The sequence below is a fragment of the Crocodylus siamensis genome, chromosome 1 (assembly GCF_052110815.1).
Source record: "Crocodylus siamensis isolate JL-2025a chromosome 1, ASM5211081v1, whole genome shotgun sequence".
Taxonomy (NCBI): domain Eukaryota; kingdom Metazoa; phylum Chordata; order Crocodylia; family Crocodylidae; genus Crocodylus; species Crocodylus siamensis.
This window is the reverse complement of record NC_143395.1, coordinates 165625393-165646331: the sequence shown is the minus strand read 5'-3', so window position 1 is coordinate 165646331 and position 20939 is coordinate 165625393. Positions and strand designations below refer to the sequence as shown.

Genomic DNA, 20939 nt, shown 5'->3' with positions numbered 1-20939 from the left:
GGGGTAGCCCCCGGTGAGGCCACAAAACCTGCCAAGTTTCAAGGTGATAGGTGCAGGGCTTTGGGGGGAACCACCCCACATTCTTGAAAGCAAAACTCATGTCACGTCTATGTGTTACACCACAGTGGGATGAAAACTGCAGGTGTGGTAGCCCCTGGTGAGGCCACAAAGCCTGCCAAGTTTCAAGAAGATCGGTGCAGGGGTTTGGGGGGAACTGCACCTCAAGCTGCTGGCAGGCAAAACTCGTGACACAGATGACCCTGTGTGTGTTAAGGCGCAGTGGGTTAAAAACTGCAGGAGTAGTAGTCCCTGCTCAGGCCACAAAGCCTGTCAAGTTTCAAGGAGATAAGTGCAGAGGCTTGGGGGGAACTGCACCTCAAGCTGTGGACACGCAAAACTCGTGCCATGGGTGACACACTGTGTGCATTAAGGCGCAGCAGGGTGAAAGCTGCAGGGATGGTGGCCCCTGCTGCGGCCACGAAGCCGCCAGCTGTTGAGGAGCTAGGTACAGGGGTTCTGGGTTTTGGGGCCCTGCACCTCTGGCTGCTGACAGGCAAAACTTGTGACATGGGTGCTTGTGCAACTCTGTCTTGGGTGGGTGGGGGTGGGGAACTACTGCAGGCCTGGCTGCTAAGCTAATGTGTTACCAGTTACCAATCAATCATGATTCACTCAGGGACCAGCTCAATATGCAGCTGCTAGCTAATGTAACCAGTTAAGTAGCAACAATTACCACCTACAAAATGACAGATTAAGTAAAGGAAAGGATCAATACAGACAAACAACTGCCCCAGGATGGAGATAGTCAGTTGCACAAGCACCCATGTCATGAGTTTTGCCTGTCAGCAGCTAGAGGTGCAGGGTCCCAGAACCCAGAAGCCCTGCACTGATCTCCTTGACAGCTGGTATGCTTCGTGGCCACAGCAGGGGCTACCATCCCTGCAGCTTTCATTCTGCTGCGCCTTAACACACACAGTGTCACCCATGTCACAAGTTTTGCCTGTCAGCATCTTGAGGTGCAGTTTTCCCCAAACCCCTGCACTGATCTTCTTGAAACTTGGCAGGCTTTGTGGCCTAAGCAGGGGCCATCCCCCTGTCTTTTTCACCCCACTGTGGTGTAACACATAGATGTGACACAGGTTTTGCTTTCAAGAATTTGGGGTGATTTCCCCTGAACCCCTGCACTGATCTTGTTGAAACTTGATAGGCTTTATGCTCTCAGCAGAGGCTACCACCCCTGCAAGTTTCATCTGAATTAGACAAAAAACAGGAAAGTTATAGATATTTCATTGATTCCCCATTATACCCTATGGCCGGATCTCTGAGGCGACTCTGAAGCTTCAGATCCGCTTCAGCCGGATCGAAGTGGAAACCCAGCAGGAGCACCGGATTGGATCCCTGGCATCCGAAGCGGCCAGATCCGAAGCCAGATCAAATAGTTACCTATTTGCACAGGCCTACAGAGGAATAGTTCAGGAAGAGGGGAGAAACGAGAGTAAGGGATCAGACCAGGGCAAGGGGGTTGGGGTGGCATTTAGGGAGGGGTTGCAGCTTAGTCTGTGGCATCCTGGCCAAAAAGTTTGGTTCTCCCTGGTCTAAGTAGTGTAGGTTTATATCAAATTTCACCATACATCTATTTTTATTTTATTGTTGCTATATGTAATAGTTTCCTTCAAATGTATTGCTCATAAATTAACACTGCTTAAGCCTAAACTGCTTTTTAGTCTACAGGATGGGTACAGATAAGCAGCAATAGTAAAAACTGCACCAAGAGCACTTGGCCAGATGTGACTCAGGCTTGACCTGCTCTTAACATTTCTTACATTTTAAACACATATCAGAGAATTGAGTTTTATATTCATTACATTCCATTAACTTCGGAGATATTTTCAAGGTTCCCTTTATTCTTTAACCTTCACTATGTCTCTTTAATTACAGTAATGCATATCATGAAAACATATGTGGCTAAAGGTATAGAACAGGGTGATACATTTTGGACCAGCATACCTGCCACTTCCATGCCTATGCTAACCTCACTCTCCTGCTTTTCCAGATGGCTTTTCTATGCCTTTTTATACTTTCCTTGACAAAAAGAACATGACCCTTCTAGTTTTTCCCTCCCAGTGATGTTTCCTCCCAACTGTGCTTGCCCTGTGGATAGGAGGGAGGAGATAGAAAGATCTTGGATCCTTCTCTGGAAACACAGCTCTTAGCTATCATGCTTCTCTACTCAATGCCATGGTTTACTATTAAACCATTCTCTGTCTCTCTAAGCCCAGTTCCACCAGGTTTCCCTTGGCTCCTATGGTGCTGCAGCTGTAGAACCTGCAGGAGAGATGGAGGAGAAAGAAGCACATATGCTACAGCACTTCTTCCTTCTGTCCCATGATAGACTCTCTTCTGTCTCTCTAAGACAGCACTGGAAGGACTAAAAAGCACCAGGAGGCAGAGACAGTGGTAGAACAAAGAGTCTGGCCCAAAGGGAATGTGGGGATCAAGGCTGAACAGAAGGAACAGTAAGGATAATAAGAGGGTGTGAGTGAATGTGTCCATGTATTTGAGTAGTTGAGACTGAAAGAAGGGGGGAACTGGAGAGCAAAAGATGCTAGTTTTGGGAGCCATAGTGGAAGCAGAGTAGCATGGAATAGAGAAGAGAAAGTGGATCTAGATGGTGAGGTTGAATATGCATTCATATAGTTTCTCTTGGGTAAGTCTCTGCAATAAGTCCTCTCTTTGTACTGAGGTGAGGAAGCTTCCATGGGTTTGATTTTGGAGGAGGGTAGTACTGCCAGTCTGAGAGTGGGAATGGGGCACACAAAGTAGAGGAAAAGGGACAGAGCAGGAGTGGGGAGAGAGGTAGAACTCTTTGAGGGAAGGATGGAGAGAACAGCATAGGAAAAGGAGAGGAAGGGGATCTGTGGAGGAGGACAGCTTTTGCAAAATGTAAAGATACTATTGAGGGGATAATAGACAGGGAAGACAGGCGAAGATAATTAGATAGCAAAGGAAATAATGGAGGAGAAGGGAGAAGATGAATGCAAGGGAGACAAAATCAGTTTTAAAAAGTTAATCAAATAATATACATGTCAGGATGATACAGTCAATAAGAACACGTAGGGAGCTTTCAAAAAAATGGAATGGGAAACAATGTGCTATGAAGATAGGATTGAGGTGTGATTAGAGTCAGCACTGGCTGGCTGCCCTGGCACTCTCCCATGACATGTCTTTCTTTTATTAAACAAATTTTCTTCCCTTGCTCTCCCTGCTATCTTCCCCTCCCTCCCTGCAAATATTTTATCTGGTTGCACATATGCCTATAACTTTTTCCATCTGTTTATTACCCTTTGAAGTTACATTGCAGGAACATCTCTTTCACTTTTGGCATTGGGATTATTATCTCTTAGCTTTGAACCTTTAACTGGTATAGAAAATGCTAACTTGCCTTCTGAGAAAGTAATTCAGAAAGAAAAAAAAACAATTAGACTTTATACCTTGTTTTTCCTCCTCCCACATCTTCCCTGAGGAGTAACTGGCATATAGTACTGTGTAAGTGATAGAAAAAAAAAAGAAAGTGGAGACATTATATGGGAGCACGTTGCATGGAGGTGTAGGGATAAGGTGTAAATTATCTTGAATGTCAAACAGGCAGAGGAAGCTGCTTCCTATACTTACCACTGCCACCAGTTTAGTAGGGAATTACATGCTTTCTTGCTTAGGTAGAGGAAGACTGAGTTATAAACTCAGCTAGGTCTCTCATACCCATGATAGCAAGCCATCCACTCTCTTGCAGTCAGCCTTCTCCCCCAGTCAGACCACCTTTCCTGCCCGAGCCCCTCCCAACCCAAGCCTGGACTCCTTTTGCATGTAAGAAGTTGGATAACATACCACTCAGCCTACATGAGCAATAAAGTGTGTCATCCTCTCAAATCTGTGACACAAAGACATGCAGGTGATAAATCTCAGTTATTTGTGGTTGCAGTCTCCTGATCTAGGTCTGGGTTTTAAAATAAAGGGAGCACAGGGTAGTGTACATCCCCCTCTTATGCAGAAGCAGTGGAGAGCCCTCCCTCTCTTAGCTTGACTAAACAGCTATTCCCCTCAACAATGTGGCTGTGGTGAAAACTTCCTCCCTGGGGGAGTCTCATCAATGGTGAAGTCCCTTCCATGTAATGGATCTCAATGTCCATTTGGATCAACTGTCTGTTAGATGCCTGAGCAATGAAATTCAAATCCAAACTTTCCCATGATATGGGGTCGTTGGAAGGTGAATTTCTAATTTGGTCTTTTATGAAGACCAGGACCAACTTCAAAGTTTGGATCTGCATTTGAAACTTCTCCTCATTCAAGAGGTTTGGGGATATGGTTCAGGTTCAGCGTTAGTTCTGGTCTTGTCAGGCCAGGAGTGAAGCAAACTTGGGTGAAGGAGTTTGTTTGTGGTGAATAAGATGAGATACTCTTTGCTAGTTCACTGATCATAAAGCTGTCACCGGGAATCCATCCTGTGATGGGTTTATTTGGAAGACAACCCTGGTGTCATTTGTGGTATTCAAATGTCAGATTAAATCAGTATAAGTAACAAGTCATGGCTTTTCCAGCTTGGGATAGTAATGTGGTGTCACTAGTGTTGTGTGAATAATTCAGCTGCCAAACCAAAAAATTGAGCAAAAAATTGGTTCTGATAAAACTCATTCATTTTTTTTAATCTTGCCAAATACTTTAGTTAAGTAAGAATGCTTTCCCCACCTATAATAGCCTATAGGCAAATGGTTTGGGTAGTTGGAGATATGGGCTTCAGATCCTTTCAGGTAGAGGACAAAACTGAACCTTGGTGTCTGACATCCTGGGTGAATGCTTCCATCACTGAACTATTGGACAAAAACCCCTTACACTCACCCCCAGAAATGTTATCCCCATCTGAAACTAACAGGTGAATTCACTCATCTTGGGTTGTCACTTGACCAGCTAATAATATATTGCATTGGCTTTTCTGTGTGTAGTTAGTAACTTGCCTGTGATCCATTAAGAAGAGTTGATACTCCAGGGATATGTTTGATTCATTGTGTAACAGCATTTTCTATAAGAAAATGTTGACTTCTCTGTGTAGTATGCAGAAATAGGAAGTTTCTAAAAATAGAATAAAAAAGAAAGAAAGACTTTTATGAAGGTTTATTAAGGGGAAAAGGGGGTAACAACCCAACAAAGTAATAAAATACTGCCCACGCACGGGCCCAGGTACAACACACAGAGCCTAGGGCTTTGGCCTGCAAGCCCTGCCCTCAGTCTAAAAAGAAAGAAAGAAAGAACTGTGACAACAAAATGATGCAACACTTCCAATGAAAAAATAAAAACATAAAAATAAAAAAAACAACCCTGAAAGTCTGGTATGACTTCAGAAATGTATCTTCCACCTGAAATATATTTTGCAAAATGGTTTGGTTGCAGCTACAGTAATTAAAACTATTTAGGGACAGGCTCCATGTAGATACCTTTGCAGCAACTGTTCTGCATCATTTGTTTGTTTTCATTTCTATCATTAACAGCAGTTTATTTGTGCACAATTGATTTTCCCAGCTGAATATCATGTAGTGCTGTCTGAAAATCCACAAGTGGTTTTAAAGCTGTGGTACAGGAATAGAAAATTTCTGAATCTTGCCTTATGGATTTGTTGTCTAGTGGCATCTTCTTTGTCCTGCTCTGTAAGAGAAGATTGCAGTGCACCAGTTTTGATGGCTGTCTGGATAACCAAAGTATCCATGGCTGAGAAGGTGGAATGTCTTCATGTCCTGTATCAGCCAGTGAAACCTCTTCTTATTGCCATTGGGTGAGATGGTTTTAAAAAGGTCTTTTCACAGCAGTTGCAAAAATCTGTCAATTGATGCTTGTCAACTAAGCCGTCTGGGAACATCATGTTCTCAACAGAATATTACAATGCTGGAAAGCTCTCAGTGGCTTTGTCACAACCAATAACAACAAGTGAATGCAGAATCCTTTAACTGCAGAAATCTGGTTGCTTTTTTAAGGCATTGCCTATAATGTAATTAAAGATAATAAAAAAAATAACAAAATTGAGATAGTAAGTTTAACCTCAAAGTACTTAGAATAATAGGGTGCCTGTACTCATGCAGAGACACTGCTCTGATGTACTGTAATTACAGTGTGTCACGTAAGTGCCCCGTGACTGTGAGTGGGATTGGCAGAGCTGCCAATCACCCAGGCAGCTCAGGTGCCGGTTACCAGGGCGACCAGGCGGGTCACATGGCCAGAAGGGGGCAGGGCCGGGCCTTTATAAACAGCTTAGGCCGGAGCCTGCCTAGCAGTTCCCTTCTGGCTATTGTAGGAGCAGGAGATCTGCAGCTGAGCTGAGTGGCCTGAGTTAGTGGTTGCAACCTTACCATGCTAACCAGCTGTGATGATGCGGGGAACAAGAGTGCCCTAAAGGGAGGTAGGCTTGAGAGCCATGGTGGGGCTTGTGTTTATGTTTGGAGCAGGGAGACTCTGTGTGGTTTATGTTACAGCCAGGTGGCTTGAGCTTATGTTACAGTTTGCACCGGAGGACCGGGTGAGGCTGTAGGGGAGTGAGGAGGCCACATGGGGGCTCCCCAGCAGCTTGGGGGTTCCCGGTGCCCAGTAGGGGCACAGTGCCAGTGGGGCACTATTGGCTGTGCCGGAGAGGCACTGTATTGCGCCAGGGAGGCACGGTATGCGGGGTTGCAGACCCCAGCCCATAAGGGCAGTGTTTTGCCCAGTGGGGCAACTGGACCCAGAAAAAGGTCAAGGGGACAGGCACGGCGGTGATCGCCTGTGCCCCTAGCGCGAGGTGCGCGGTGTCGGCCCCAGAGCGGGGCAGAGAGAGAGCGCGAGGTGCGCGGTGTCGGCCCCAGAGCGGGGCAGAGAGAGAGCGCGAGGTGCGCGGTGTCGGCCCCAGAGCGGGGCAGAGAGAGAGCGCGAGCGAGCAGGCAAGCCAGGTCCAAGGGCGCCAGCGATAGTTGGATGCTGGCGAGACAGGCCCAAGGTGCAGGGAGCGGCTGGAAGATAGGAGCCCGGCCCAAGGGGGAGCCAGGTGGGCAAGGAGCCCAGGGTGCCTGAGAGAGGGCACCAGAGGGGCGAGGGACCGTACAACGTCCCACAGAACAGCTGCAAGGCTTGGGGCGTGCTGAAGGGGAGGTTTGGAAGCATGCATAGCCCTTAAGGCGGGGTGCATAGAGATACCCCATTTTGGAGTAGGGGCAGGAACATCGGTACCGTCAACTAGGGGAACAGAGGCAGCCTCCCATACAACTTATTTGTCATCAAAGTTGTGGCAGGCGAGATTCTGAGGGTGCTGAGTCCACCCTAACATGACGGTAGGGGGCGCTAGGGAGTTCACGGCCGCTCCTAGGCCCCACCCCCTCACACAGTGCATTGGAGCAGACTTGATTGATTAATTAGCATCCTCCAGCATCTCATGTATTCAGCATCCCCCCAATTCAAAAAGGTGAAGGATTGCACTCTAACTGAAGCTCATCAAACAAACTTTAGTTAAACTGCCCCCATCGCCATTTTGAAGCATGGGATGATGAATACACAAGACACTACAAGCACTTTAATTAGAGCAGCTCTCAGAGCCGGTCTTATTAAAGCTCTTCCCCACCCCCGGAGCAGATATAAAAATGCCCATAGAATCGTAGAAAATTAGGGTTTGCAGGGACCCCAGGAAGTCATCTAGTCCAAACTCCTGCTCAAAAGCAGGACCAGCCTCAATTATATCATCCCACCCAAGCCTTTTTCTGGCCTGTTCTTAAAAATCTGTAAGGAAGGAGTTTCCACAGCCTCCCAGGGTAACCTGTTGCAGTGCTTTACTACCCTCCTAGTGTGAAAGTTCCTAATATCTAACCTAAACTTCCCTTACTGCAACTTGAGATCATTTCTCCTTGTTCTGTCATCTACTAATACTACAAACAATCTAGTTGCATCCTCTTTGGAACTACCCTTCAAGTAGTTGAAGGCTGCTGTTCCATTCTCCTCTCAGTCTTCTCTTCTCCAGACTAAATAAGCCCAGTTTCCTCAGCCTCCCCTCCTAAGTTATGTCCCCCAGCCCTCTAATCTTTTTCATTGCCCTCTGCTGGATTTTCTCCAATTTGTCTACATCCTTTCTGTACTGGGGGCCCCAGGAGGGGGTATTCCAGATGTGGCTTCACCAGTGCAGAATAGATGGGGAATAATCACTTCCCTTGATCTGCTGGCAACGCTCCCACTAATGCAGCCCAGTATCCTGTTAGCTTTCTGGCAACGAGGGCGCACTGTTGGCTCATGTTTAGCTTATGGTCCACTGCAACCCCCAGGTCCTTTTCTGTAGAGCTGCTGCTTAGCCAGTCAGTCCCCAGCCTGTACCGGTGCAATACATTCTTTTAATCACAAAGCCTTTAATTGCAAATGCCTAATTCTTTTACTTGCAATGCATTCATTTTAAACAGATCTTTTATACATTTCCAACAAGAGTTCTTCTTTTCCAGGCCAACAGAAGGGTTGTTATGGGTGACTGCCACATAATTGCCCTTAGGAGTTTGCCCTGCCCTTGTCCATAGGCTTGGAATTCTGACTTCCTATAGCTGAGGTTGCATATAAGTCTTGTATATTCATATAATGTTGTCTACAAAGTAAAATTCAGCAGCATAAGTAAACCAGTACAACTATGCAATTATTGCTAAACTGGTATAATGTCCTGCTTGGACACTCTGATTCTGGAATAAGTGTCCACATGGGGAGTTATAGTGATGTAACTAATTCTTTGAAAACATGAGGAAGCAGTAAGACATCAGTGTAGGACATCAGTGATTACTATCTAACAGGAATATAAAAATGAAATAACAAAAAGCCAAAAATTTAGTTGTCTTCCTCACCTCTTCATCGTTCTTTCATTTTTGGATCTGTTCTGGTTTTGTCTTCCATGTTGTTCAGGCAAGCAAGATGCACTGGCTTTCTGCATCTTTTTTTATATCCTTCCAGTGCTATCAAAATTTTAAAATGGGGAATAAAACTTTTGTGCTTTATCTGTTTAGACAGTCCATAGTGTAACTAGGGCTCCAATCTTGGTGTTCACTTAGAGGGGACATAATACTGGCAGCTGCTTCTGCTGCTGCCAACCCAGCCTCTGGAGCTGCTACTACCACCTAATGCCCAGAGCACAGAATCTATATCTTGCACCTCTGTAAACAGTGGCTTATTTTAAGAAATGGCACGTTAGTTTTCATTTAAGAAAAATCCTCCATTTTTGGAGTCAGATATAATGAATACTTTGTACTTCTGTTAATGAACTTTTCAATGCACTTCATATGTTCATCACATCTCACCCTCAACTTCCACTGAGGTCAGAGTGGAAGGGGTCAGAATCGAATCTCAAGGGATATGTCCCAAAGTCCAAGAGTACTGTGGCAGCAGGGTACTCAATCATTCTGCTCGGGAAACAAACCCTGCCCATTCCCTTCTCCTCTGCATGTGCCAGAAAATGATTAGGGGAGGACACTCTGGAGGTGTCTTCTGTCACTGCTTTTGCATTCAGAAACCTAGGTATTGAGCATGTTACTAGGGCCATCTGGGAGGGTGACCTCACCACCTCATTTCCAGGGTTGACAGAGGCTGGGTGGGAGTGAGTGAGTGGGCTGTTTCATCCTGTGATTGTGTTTTCTGCTGCCACAACAAAGACATACAGTAGTCATTTGGAGAGCTGAGCTGAGTTCTGATCCCCAGAGCACTTCTGACGCTGAGGAATATGGAGCAGAATGCTCTTGCAGTTCTCAGTCAGGAGACATGAGCTCCATTGACTTTTTTCTGCCATTGATTCAATGAGACAGTTGGCAAATCAATGGACTTTTCATGCCTCATTTTCCATGTATGTAAAATAGAGCCTATATTTTATATATATTTTGCTGCTTGTGTAAAATGCTGTGAGATCCTTGAAAGAGATTTATAACTACAAGCTGTTATTTTTAATATTTATTCATAAAGGGCATAAATTCATTATTTTACATATAGTGTTGTTCAAGAAAGTTTGTGGGGAAGGAATGCCTTCAATCTTGCCCGCCCTTCAAACATGGGCGCATGTATACAAACACAAACATGCATGCATACACACTTTTTTTGGCTGTTGTCCTGTGGATATTCATTGAAGCTAACTTTTCAATATGGCAATTCAGGCAACCTCTGAGTTACACCAAAGGATATTGCTGAAACCCCAAAAAGACTGTTTTAATTTGTTTTTACAGAAGATATTTAGCTAAAAACATTGGTAAGGAATTAAGGTGAAGAAATATTCAAGGATGAAATTCTGTAGCTTGTGAGGCTGTCTCCTCATCCATTCTTGAGGATTCTGAATAATCATGCTTGGGAAACAGCTGTCTTGTCATTTTTCTAAGAGGGGAGAGTAAAGCTCTTCATAACAACAGGACGTCAGGAGGGCTGATTTCCAGTGAAATTATATTTGACACCGTAAAGACTACTGCAAATTATTTTGCTTTGTGTCTTGCACTTGCTTCAATGATCCAGGAAGTATGATTTCTGAAGGGATCTAAGACTCACTTTAAATATAACTGAGATGCAAATATGCCCTGGTATGATAACTTTCTCTCAGTGCTTAAAGTTTATAGCTGACACTCCATGGAGAAAAGCAAGGCCCGAGACACCCAAAAACGCATTGAGGTATTAGCTAATACATTTATTTGGCTAAAGAGGAAATGGTGTTACTGAAATTAGGGTACCTGCTGGGCTAAAAGCAACCCAAAAAGGTAAGATCATTAAGGATTAATGGCTGATTCTCTGATGCAGTGACAACAGACTGCAACTGGAGTTGTGTACTTCAACCACAAGAACAATATGCACATAAAAAATTACAACTTATTACAAACTTTGGTAAGGTTGAATAGTCCAAATTTGTGCCTATAACTTTATCCTGTAGAATTATAATAGGCATGTATTTTTTTTTTTCCCCCCATCTTTGCCCATATTTTATTATGAATCCATGTGCTGCAAAAAGACTATCAATACCTGAATCACACATACACCCTTGGGAAGCTAGAACTAGAATCTTGATATCACCAGTTTAAAAGCACCAGTTCTACCACTTTATCCAATATGCATTAGGTGCAGTAGTGAGTTCCTGTCTGACCAAACATATCCAATATATGAAGCCTCTATGGACACCAGATTGGTCTGGGAATTGTCCAACACATTTTCTAAACCATTTTTCTAAGTCTGAACTTTTGTCTTAATCCAATTTCAGTGATTATTTAACAAGAAAATAAGAGGTTGCAGGTACTGAATCATGCAAAGTTGTTTCTATAAAATTATTCATTACTGTAAAGCTTTATTCAATCCCTATATAATAAATAAAATTGTAGACATGAACAATCACTCCATAACTATTTATAAAATCACACCTGCCATTCAGAGAATTAAGCCTTAACCTGCCATGTATAAATTCCAGCAGTGTGACTGATGCAAGTAAAGAGATTTAGAGCTGTGTCAAACTTCCCAGCTCATACAGTCCCTAATCAAACTGAAGCCTCTAAGATGCAGTGAAGTTGGTTGCTTACAAGCAGCTTTTCTTATCTCTTTGGCTACAGCTTGGCTTGCAGAGCTGATTTCCCTGCTTTCTGAATAGTCTGCAGATGAAATTCCTGCTGTGTTTCCTTGCCAGGGACACTTGTTATTTTTCAGGACTCAGCAGCAAATGTAGAGCGCTCTCTTTCTGGAGTCTGTTATTGATTGAATCCACAACAGCACTGTACATTCCCATACCCATATACCCTAAAGGAAGCTGAGCTCACTGGATTTCTGAGAGAAGCCAAAGTAAATATTACTGTATCTTCTTGCATACAGTATGCCCCCAAATAAAACTTGACCTTGTCTTTGGAAGGCGGAATGTAGAAAAAGAGATCATTCCAGGATCACGACCGGTTGTGTGACATAGAGAAAGTCCTTCTGGAAAAACGGAGTATATGAAGTGTTACATACCAGGAGATGCTCCAGATGAGGCAGCAGGTATCAGCAACTTTATGATGTGGCACAAAGTTCCTGCTTCCAGCTGCCTCATCCAGAGGGTCTCCTGGGATGCCACATTTCTTGGATACTCTGTCACACAAGGTTACACCCCAAACCCTTGCAAGGGCAGTACCAAGACTGTTAGCTCTTCAATGTGAGGGGTTTTTTTTTTTTTTTTTAGGTAAGTTCCTGTAAATAAAATATGGTTTCCACATCACAAGCCTCATCAAGATACTACCAGCAGCTCATTTGCAGCTTCAGGCATATGCTACAGTGATAAGTCAATAGCCATGTGACGGCGTTAACACAGGACTCTGCCCCTTCAGCTTGCTGAGCCAGACAAGTGGCTGCTATCTTGGCAACTCAATGGCATGCACAGTTTCTCCAGGCTTGCTTCTTTTCCAGCAAAGGAAAAACCTTCCCCACCTAATATATGCACTCTAATTTTGGGGGGATGATTTTTGGGGAAAAGGTGAATGTTCATTTAAAAAAAAAAAATACAGTAACCTGATTTTCTTTCTTTTTATTTTGGTAGTATTAAGAGTAGTCCATCACTAAAGCTCTTGATACTACTTATACAGGTCTTGTTACTTGTCCTCAGCTCTAGCAGGGCTTTACTGCTGTGGATGTATGAGATTAGCACAGCAGAATTTTCTAGATTGCTGGGAAGTAGGTTTCAGAAATTTTTTTAAAAAAAAGTTATTGTTTTTTACTGGTAGGAATTAGAAGATAAAGCTCCTGAACCCCAGCTAGGGAGAATGGCCTACTTGAGTGGGCTATTCATGATATCTGATGAAATAAATTGTTGCCTATGAAAGCTCACACTTCTCTGAACCAGTTAGTCTCTAAGGGCATGTCCAGATGAGAGTGCATGTGCTGCTGCTACTTGTTCCTGGGGAATGCTCGTGCACGTGTGCTCTGGCCCACTGCAAGTTGCCTGGGGTGGGGTGGGGGTTCTGGGGCCAGCACCCTTACCTGGGGTTTTGGGGGCCTCCCTGGGCTCCAGTGGTGGTGATTTGGCAGCAGGTAGTCTGTCTGGCAGCCAGAGTCTGGTCCCAGTCAGCCAGGCTCTGGTTTTAGGTGGCTTATGCTGTCGCCATGTGTGCTGTTCCTGGTATGCGATGCCACATCACACGTGTGAACTTATCTGGATGCACCCTAAAAGTCCATTCTACCCTACCCCTTGCCTGATTTCAGACAAACATGGCTATCCACCCCTGACACCTAGTTAGAAATCCAAGAGTTAACACATTTGTAGGAGAAAAGTAAATAGAGATCATGTGGCAGCATCCTATGCTTATTATTAATCTTACCCCTTATACAAGAATCGTAATGCTTATATGTGTGTATAATTATTAAAGTTGCCTGGAAAATGTTGGTAAAAGTCAATTTTTGTTGGAAAGTGCCATGTTTATTAAATGGGTTCTATCCCACAAAATCCTATTGCTTGCTATGAAATTTTCCACCAAAATCAAGTTTCCTGAAATAAAAAATATGTTTCAGAAATGTTCATTTTGGAACCAGTTAGAATTTTTACGTCACTTTACGTTTATTTTTTACAATATTTTTATGCCTTTATTTATCTTCGTATATTTTTCACAATGTGTCAGTATATAATATAACATAACATAACCTGCCTTATCATGACATAATAATCAACATTTTATTTATGTTTTAAATACATTAAGGTCAAGGACAACATTGTACAGATGGAAACATCTTATTTCTTGGATCAAATGTCTCATCTATGTTTTAATGAAACAAGAGTGTGATGCTAGGTAACAGTAAGTGATGTGATCTGGACTTTGACTAGTTCACAGGGGTGCGCTCAGAAGTACAAGCATAGTTGTAAAGATAGACATAGGACTGAAAATGTGTAAGCTGTAGAAAGTACCATTTATGTGTCTGTCCTTTAGGTCCCTGCCAGATGCTATATTTTTCATGCACTTAACAATAATATGTTGCACATTCAACCAATTTATAACACCATAAAATGGCAAAAGGCACAAAGCTGTTCCACACTTCATTTTAATGTGGAACATATTTGTGGCTGGTTTGTATGATGTTTTAAACTGAACATGCACTGTGGAGCTAGTGACTCTCTACCTGTTACCTGGAGTGTTTAAAACCATGCACCAAGCAGCCCTACATCTGGGGTTATATGTGCCAGATGGGGTTGGCTAATTAGCTTCTCCCACCTGGCAAGATTAAGCGTTCATGCCAAGCAGCCTACTGGCTCCCTCTGCCTACCCAGTGTGTGGGTTCAGACTTCCTGGGTGGAAGAAGCCTATTAGCTTCTGCTGTATCGTGTGGCTTTTAACTTGCTGGTGTATGTGTAGCTCATGACTGGTCCATTCTTGCTGGCAAGTGGCAAGGCTCCCTATGCCAGCGGTTACATGATATCAATCCGGCCAATTTTTATCCCTGATTTCAAAGATCTCATGTCCTGCCATGCACATGGGGCACTGCAAAGCACACAGTTGTTGGGATTAGGAATCGGATCTCATCATGCCATTAAATTAATGTTTCACAGTGGCCTTGGACGGTTAAGTGGCACTTAGACAGGAGCTGACAGATGTGGAAAAAAAACAAAACATCACTTTACTCTGCAGTATTTGTATAGAGCGGGCACTTCAGCAGAGCTTTTTCATATTTTTGTCTAATAGTTGATTCAATCAGCTATTAGATAAAACCACCAAAAAAGCCCTGCTAAAGCACCCAATCCAGGGGTGGGCAAAATATGGTCATACTATCTGGACCCCAGGGCCCCTAAAAATTTTAGAAAATTAATATTTCTCTGTCCTTGGTTCCTCTCAGTTGCTGGAAAAATTATAGAGCAGATCCTCAAGGAATCCGTTCCTAAGCACTTGGAGGAGAAGGTGATTAGGAACAGTCAGCATGGATTCACCAAGGCAAATCATCCCTGACCAACCTGATTAGATGACTGTCTCTGTGGATGTGGGGAGACCAGTGGATGAGGTATACCTTGATATGGTCTCCCACAGCAGGCAAGCCAAGGGCTGGATGAATGGACTGTAAAGTGGATAGAAAACTGGCTGGATCATTGGGCTGAAAGGGTACTAATCAATGGCTTGATGTCTAGTTGGCAGTCGGTATCAAGTGGAGTGCCCCAGGGGTTGGTCTTGGGGCCGGTTTTATTCAGTATCTTCATCAGTGACCTGGAAGATGGCATAGAGTGCACCCTCTTCAAGTCTGAAGATGATACCAGGCTGAGGGGAATAATAGATACACCAGGGGGTAGAGCTAGGATTCAGAGTGACCTAGATGAACTGGACGATTGGGCCACAAGAAACCTCATGAGTTGAACAAGGACAAGTGCAAAGTCCTGCACTTAAGACAGAACAATCCCATGCACTGCTACAGGCTGGGGGCTGTCTGGCTGGGCAGCAGATCTACAGAAAAGGACCTTGGGTTTACAGTGGACAATAAGTTGAATATGAGCCAACAGTGTGCCCTTCTTGCCAAGAAGGCTAATGGTATACTGGGCTGCATTGCTAGGATTGTTGCCAGCAGTTCAAGGAAAGTGATTATTCCCTTCTATTCAGCACTGGTGAGACCACATCTGGAGTACTGTGTCCAATTTTGGGCCCCCCACTACAAAAAGGATGTGGACAAGTTGGAGAGAGTCGAGCAGAAGGCAAGGAGAATGGTGAGGGGGGTGGGGCACATGACTTATGAAGATAGGCTAAGGGAACTGCACTTATTTAGTATAGAGTAGAAAAGACTGAGATGGGATTTAAAGCAGCTTTCAACTACCTGAAGGGGAGTTCAAAAGAGGAGCTGGAGTATTCTTATTGTTGGCAGAAGAAGCAATGGTCTCAAGTTGCAGCAAGAGAAGTTTAGGTTAGATATTCGGAAGAATTTTCAAACTAGGTAGGTGGTGAAGCACTGGAACAGGTTTCGCAGAGAGGTTGTGGAGTCTCCATCCTTACAGTTTTTAAAGAGCTGGCTAGACAAAGCCTTGGCTGGGATAATCTAGTTGGGGTGGTCCTGCTTTGAGCAGGGGGTTGGACTAGATGACCTCCTGCGGTCCCTTCCAACTCTAATTTTCTATGAATGTTTGTCAGAGAACACTGATGGTAAAGGAGATTACCTTTCTCAGTGAGTCATTAAATGAATCCCCAGACCAGTTGTAGGCATAAAAACTATCTTGGGAAGTTTCAGTGGGACAAGCTGTTCTTTCCTTCTTGCTCTAAATTATTTACATAGCTATTAACTGTTAAATAGTTGCTGTGTTTCAACCAAGTGATAGTGAACATCAGTGAGCCATACTGTAAAGTATGTTGGGACCTCAATAAACTGTAACCACCTACATAATCATTACTTTACTGTAGTGTAGGTTACTTTCTTTATGCCAAAAAAACAGATATCTTGTGGTGAGGGGAGAAGCTGCAAAATGTTTTCTGCAACCCTGGACTGTCCTGTAACCCCCATGATTTAAAATTTGTATCATTTAGTACTCGTACAAGTGGATACTTGCATTCTAAGTTTGCTGCTTTTAGGGTTGTAACCTTTATAAGTGTGTTTTAGATTTTCCATTAGATCACAGAATTGGATATGCGTGGCTGAAAATGAAATTATTTGTTGTTTTTAACTGAACAATTTTGAAAATGCATCGGCTACAGAGCCAAAGCTGGGTCCTAACCATCGTTGATCAGAATGTGAATGACGATTACCATGAATCCCCTCCTTAATGTGCAGCTGAGATGATAAAGCATAAATAATTGCCTCTTTAGGAAACTTTTACTAGTCCACTGATTTCAGAAAAAGGTGAAAGTTCAGATCCAGACTTGGAACCAAAGTTTCTTATTTGGCTCTTCTTCAGAATGTGTTATGTGTCTCTCCAGTAACACTCTCTGATTTTTGGCATAGTTAATTAGCATAGCTAATTTTTTATTGAGAGATCCTAAGTACAGCTCACCTCAATCCTTGAGAGAGCAGTTGATTTGAGAGCTTGTTCTAAGGAGCCACTTTTCCTTTGACTAGCTAGCCCGCTTTGGGTTTCTGGAGCAGTGAGTCAGCTGATATCCTTTAGCCTTTATTATCTCCTGGCATTATTCCAGGGACTGAATTTTGCAGTTTTGAAGCTGTTATGATCTTGTTTTCCCTACTCTAATTTTTTTTCTGGAGATTTCCTTTCCGTAATCAGCAGGGGGAGAGGAGGGAGTCCCTATATGGTATGGATGGGTGTGGTGTACAGCCCAGGTCCTAGGATGTGTGCTGTGGCATAGTTCTGAACTGGCCTGAGTGGGTGCTGCCTGCAGCAGGTGTCCTGGTTTGGAGGCATGGGGGTCAACACAGAGCCTGGGGCAGCACTGTGGGCTAGATGAGGGGGCTCTGTGTACCAGATTCAGTCTGCAGGCCATACCTTTGACACCCTTGTATTTATAATATTGTTTGAAGCAAGAGCTGAAACTTGTTACTCTGTTTATCAGCAAACCCCTGAGGTCAGGACCCTAGCATACCATAATTTAGTAATTTAACTGCCTTACAGTGTTAGTCATGTCACCAGGCTTTTGAAAAAGAACCCATGAGTTGAACTCCAGCACTAACAGGCAAAAAAATTCTTTTAGTTTGTCTCAGCTCTTGCCTTTACTTGTCATATGCTGTCAAATCTCAGTGGACCAACCTGTGCTGAGAATAACAAGTGAATGTTATCAGAGCCAATGAGAGCTGCTTGTTTGCAGGTCAGGACAGATTTTTATCTCTGACTTTTCACTGCTTTCATTCTATTTCAGGCCAGCATTACACAATTTTAATAGACTTTGTCAAGTTGGTTTTGGGCTCCATGGTGAGGTGCAATATACAGCCAGGTCAACCATCCACATAGCTTAAACTCTTTTCCAGACTTTCAGATCTTGATTACATCATCCTTGTTTCTGGCCTTGACAACTCCAGTCTCATCTCACTCATATCCATGGAGAATACTGATGCAGAGAGCATTCTTTATACCATTGTTTTGATCATGGTTTTTGGTCCCTCCCCTCAACTTTTGCATCTTTCTGAGGAAAGGAAGAATCTGACCTTGCATCCCACTGTTGGTTCTCTTTTTTCATCATAGCAGATAAGTGAGTTACCTTATGTTTTAAGGCCCCTCATGATCTTTTAATCACTGTTGAGATGCCTGCTGCTGCCTTTGATTGACCCAGATGCTGGCCAGTATCACCTGTTTATTAAATTTCAAACATGAACCCTTGTATTTTCTCTGTTGCTGCCCCTCATGCCTGGAAGAAGTTCCCAAAGAGTTTCCAAAAGTGACCTCATCATTCTACTTAAAATCCTACCTTAAAGCTCTCTTTTGCTGTGAAGCCTACAAAAATTATTAGATAACTGGTATACTGATACTATTGCCTATTGTACCAACACATATTGTCTCCTTCTCTCATTTTGTACTGTTCCACCTGTCTTTTCCATATTTATCTGTTATCTTTTGTTTTACACTTGGATGTAGACTCTTTGGGACAGGGACTGTCTTTTTGTTGTGTGTTGGTACCTCACTTAGCAAAATGAGGTTCCTTTCCAGGACAAGGGCTCCTAGACATTTGGTAACAACAATAAAAACAGCAGCACATATACATCCATTGTATTTGCCATTTTTACCAGAACCTTGTACTAGGAGCTCATATTGATCTTCAGATCCCTTTCAGAGTCTTTGCCTGCCATGATAAGGTCCACCATTCTGTAGTTATAGCCTGCATTCTGAGTTCTTGAGTGAATAACTACATTTGGCTGTGTTAATATTAATTTTATTTGAATGGGCCTAGATTATCATGTGCTCCCAAGTGCTTGTATGACTACCCTATCCACCATTCTGCCAATATGGATGTCATCTGAAAATTTGATCAGCATTGATTTTATGTTTGTTTTCAGGTCACCGATTAAAAATGATATTAAATAATGAATGGCATAGTACTGTTTCTTGTAGAACTCTGTAGAAACACCCCAATATGATGATTAATCCCCATTGACACATACTTTTGTAATTCATCAGTTATACAGTTTTTTAATTCATTTATTGTATAGTCTATTGATATATTATGCTAATTTTTAAAAATGGGAATCATGTTATGCTGTGCCACATCCTGTATACTTTAAAAAGGTCTAAGCATACTGTGGCTACCTTTATCTACAAAACTTGTAATATCTCTCTCAAAAACAAAACAAAACAACCCCCCTCTTAAAAGCCCTCCAACAAAACAAAACATAACATCAGGTTTTGTTTGACAAGGTTTGTTTTCCATAAAATATTGTTGACTGGCATTAATTATATTTGTATAATTTAATTCTTTATCAATTGGTTAACCCTTTTTTCCCCCCATTATGATATTGTGGATTGTTGGGCCAGCCAGTCAGTCGTTGGCTAGGTTATCCCCCCCTACTCCTTTTTTTTTAATGTTGGAAAAATAGTAGCATTTTAAATTTTTTTAGAAATAAGCATTAAGAGACCAGAGATCTCTGTAGATGGTGTTTAACATATTTCTTAGTTATAAATGAACTGTACTTTTTTTTTATTATCCTCAAATGATATGAATGTATCATATTATATGGTCTATATTTGGAAGGAACAGAACTATTAATTGAAAAATCTTGGTTTTCGTGCATTGTTATTAATATTTATCCTCTCCATCTGGTGATGGGAGTATATTCTTGCTAGCATCTCTTTGGTCTTACTACACTTGACTCCCTTTTCATCTTCTTCAGCACTACCAGCTATGGTATTTCCTGTTATCTTTAATTTCCCTTATCTATTCTCTACAATGTAATGGTTAATCTGAATTTATTATGGTCTAATTCCTCATTTTTATATTTATCTATTGGAGGAGAGTTTAATTTCTAATTGCTGGCTTAATTTCACCACTGGCTCAAGATGGGCTTTTGTTCAAAGTTGTTCTCTATCTTGGTTGTGGAACTGTAGCTTTTTCGTAATATATTCTTGTTAAAAAAATAGTTTTTTCCCACATTTTTCTATAAACAATTTTCCTCCCAACCTCGCAAAGTTATTTTGCTTAGCACTGGAAAAAGCTGTTACTGAAGCACCAAGTATGTCTACTACAGGTTGGAACTGTCCTCTCTTCGCACATGGATTGTAATGAGGGCCTGGTAAGTAGTCCTTAGGCAATTGCCAATGATTAGTTCATTTCTCTATGTCCAAAATATTTCATTAGAATTTCTAAGAACTCTGAATAATAATATTCCAACACAAGGCTATAGTGTTTACTTGGGGTAATTGTGTTTTCTTAGTAGTTCCATGTCCCTAGTATATACTCCAGATTGAAGTCTCACATAACAACATAAATTCCCCACATTACAGAGAGGAATTTAAGGATTAGCTTATCAAGGGGTAACTAAACAAGGGTAATCCTCATCTTTGTTACTGTCAAACTAGTTCAGAATGGACAAATGTTCATCCTGTTATTCGGCACTAATTGACTCATATGTTAGTCGTCTGCCAGGGAAGAGACGGCTCTGACAAAATAATTATATTCAAGACCTATTCAGACTATTGTACAGTGGCATGGTGGGGGCAGGGAAACATACACTGCTGCTGTTATCTATCCTTATTCTGTGGATGAGTAGGTTCAGTATCTCAATCTCTTATCTTTCAATTTTTCCTAAGGTGCCAATAAATTAGTCTTCAGGTCTCAAGGTTGTGAACCCAGCACTTTTTATTAATATTGAATTTGCCAAAAGAGAGTGAGAAGAATTCTCAGCAGGTTTCCTACTCAGAAATTAGTTATTACTTCAGTACCAGAAAGGCAAGCACATAGCCATGTAAAATATATCCTTGCAAGGCTCAGTGTTGGAAAAAATAAGAACATCTTCTATAAATCTTAGATTATGATTCATGCCAGATGAAATTTTTCAGTTAGATCTATGTTGAAAGCAATAGAAAGAGAGAAGCA

General features: G+C 42.5%; 1 protein-coding gene across 3 annotated transcripts in view; it reads left to right on the top strand.

The window, feature by feature from the left end:
- Positions 1–20939, top strand: part of CNIH3 (cornichon family AMPA receptor auxiliary protein 3) — a 132674-nt gene that overhangs the window by 13408 nt on the left and 98327 nt on the right. Inside the window, exon 2 of one of the 3 annotated variants that reach the window (XM_090047972.1) lies at positions 5674–5815. The exons of the other annotated variants lie outside the window; for them this stretch is intronic. Coding sequence (XP_089904098.1) covers positions 5674–5761 — 88 coding nt within the window. The 3' untranslated portion in view covers positions 5762–5815. Of the gene's footprint in view, positions 1–5673; positions 5816–20939 lie in introns of those variants that run through there. 3 annotated transcript variants of the gene reach the window in all.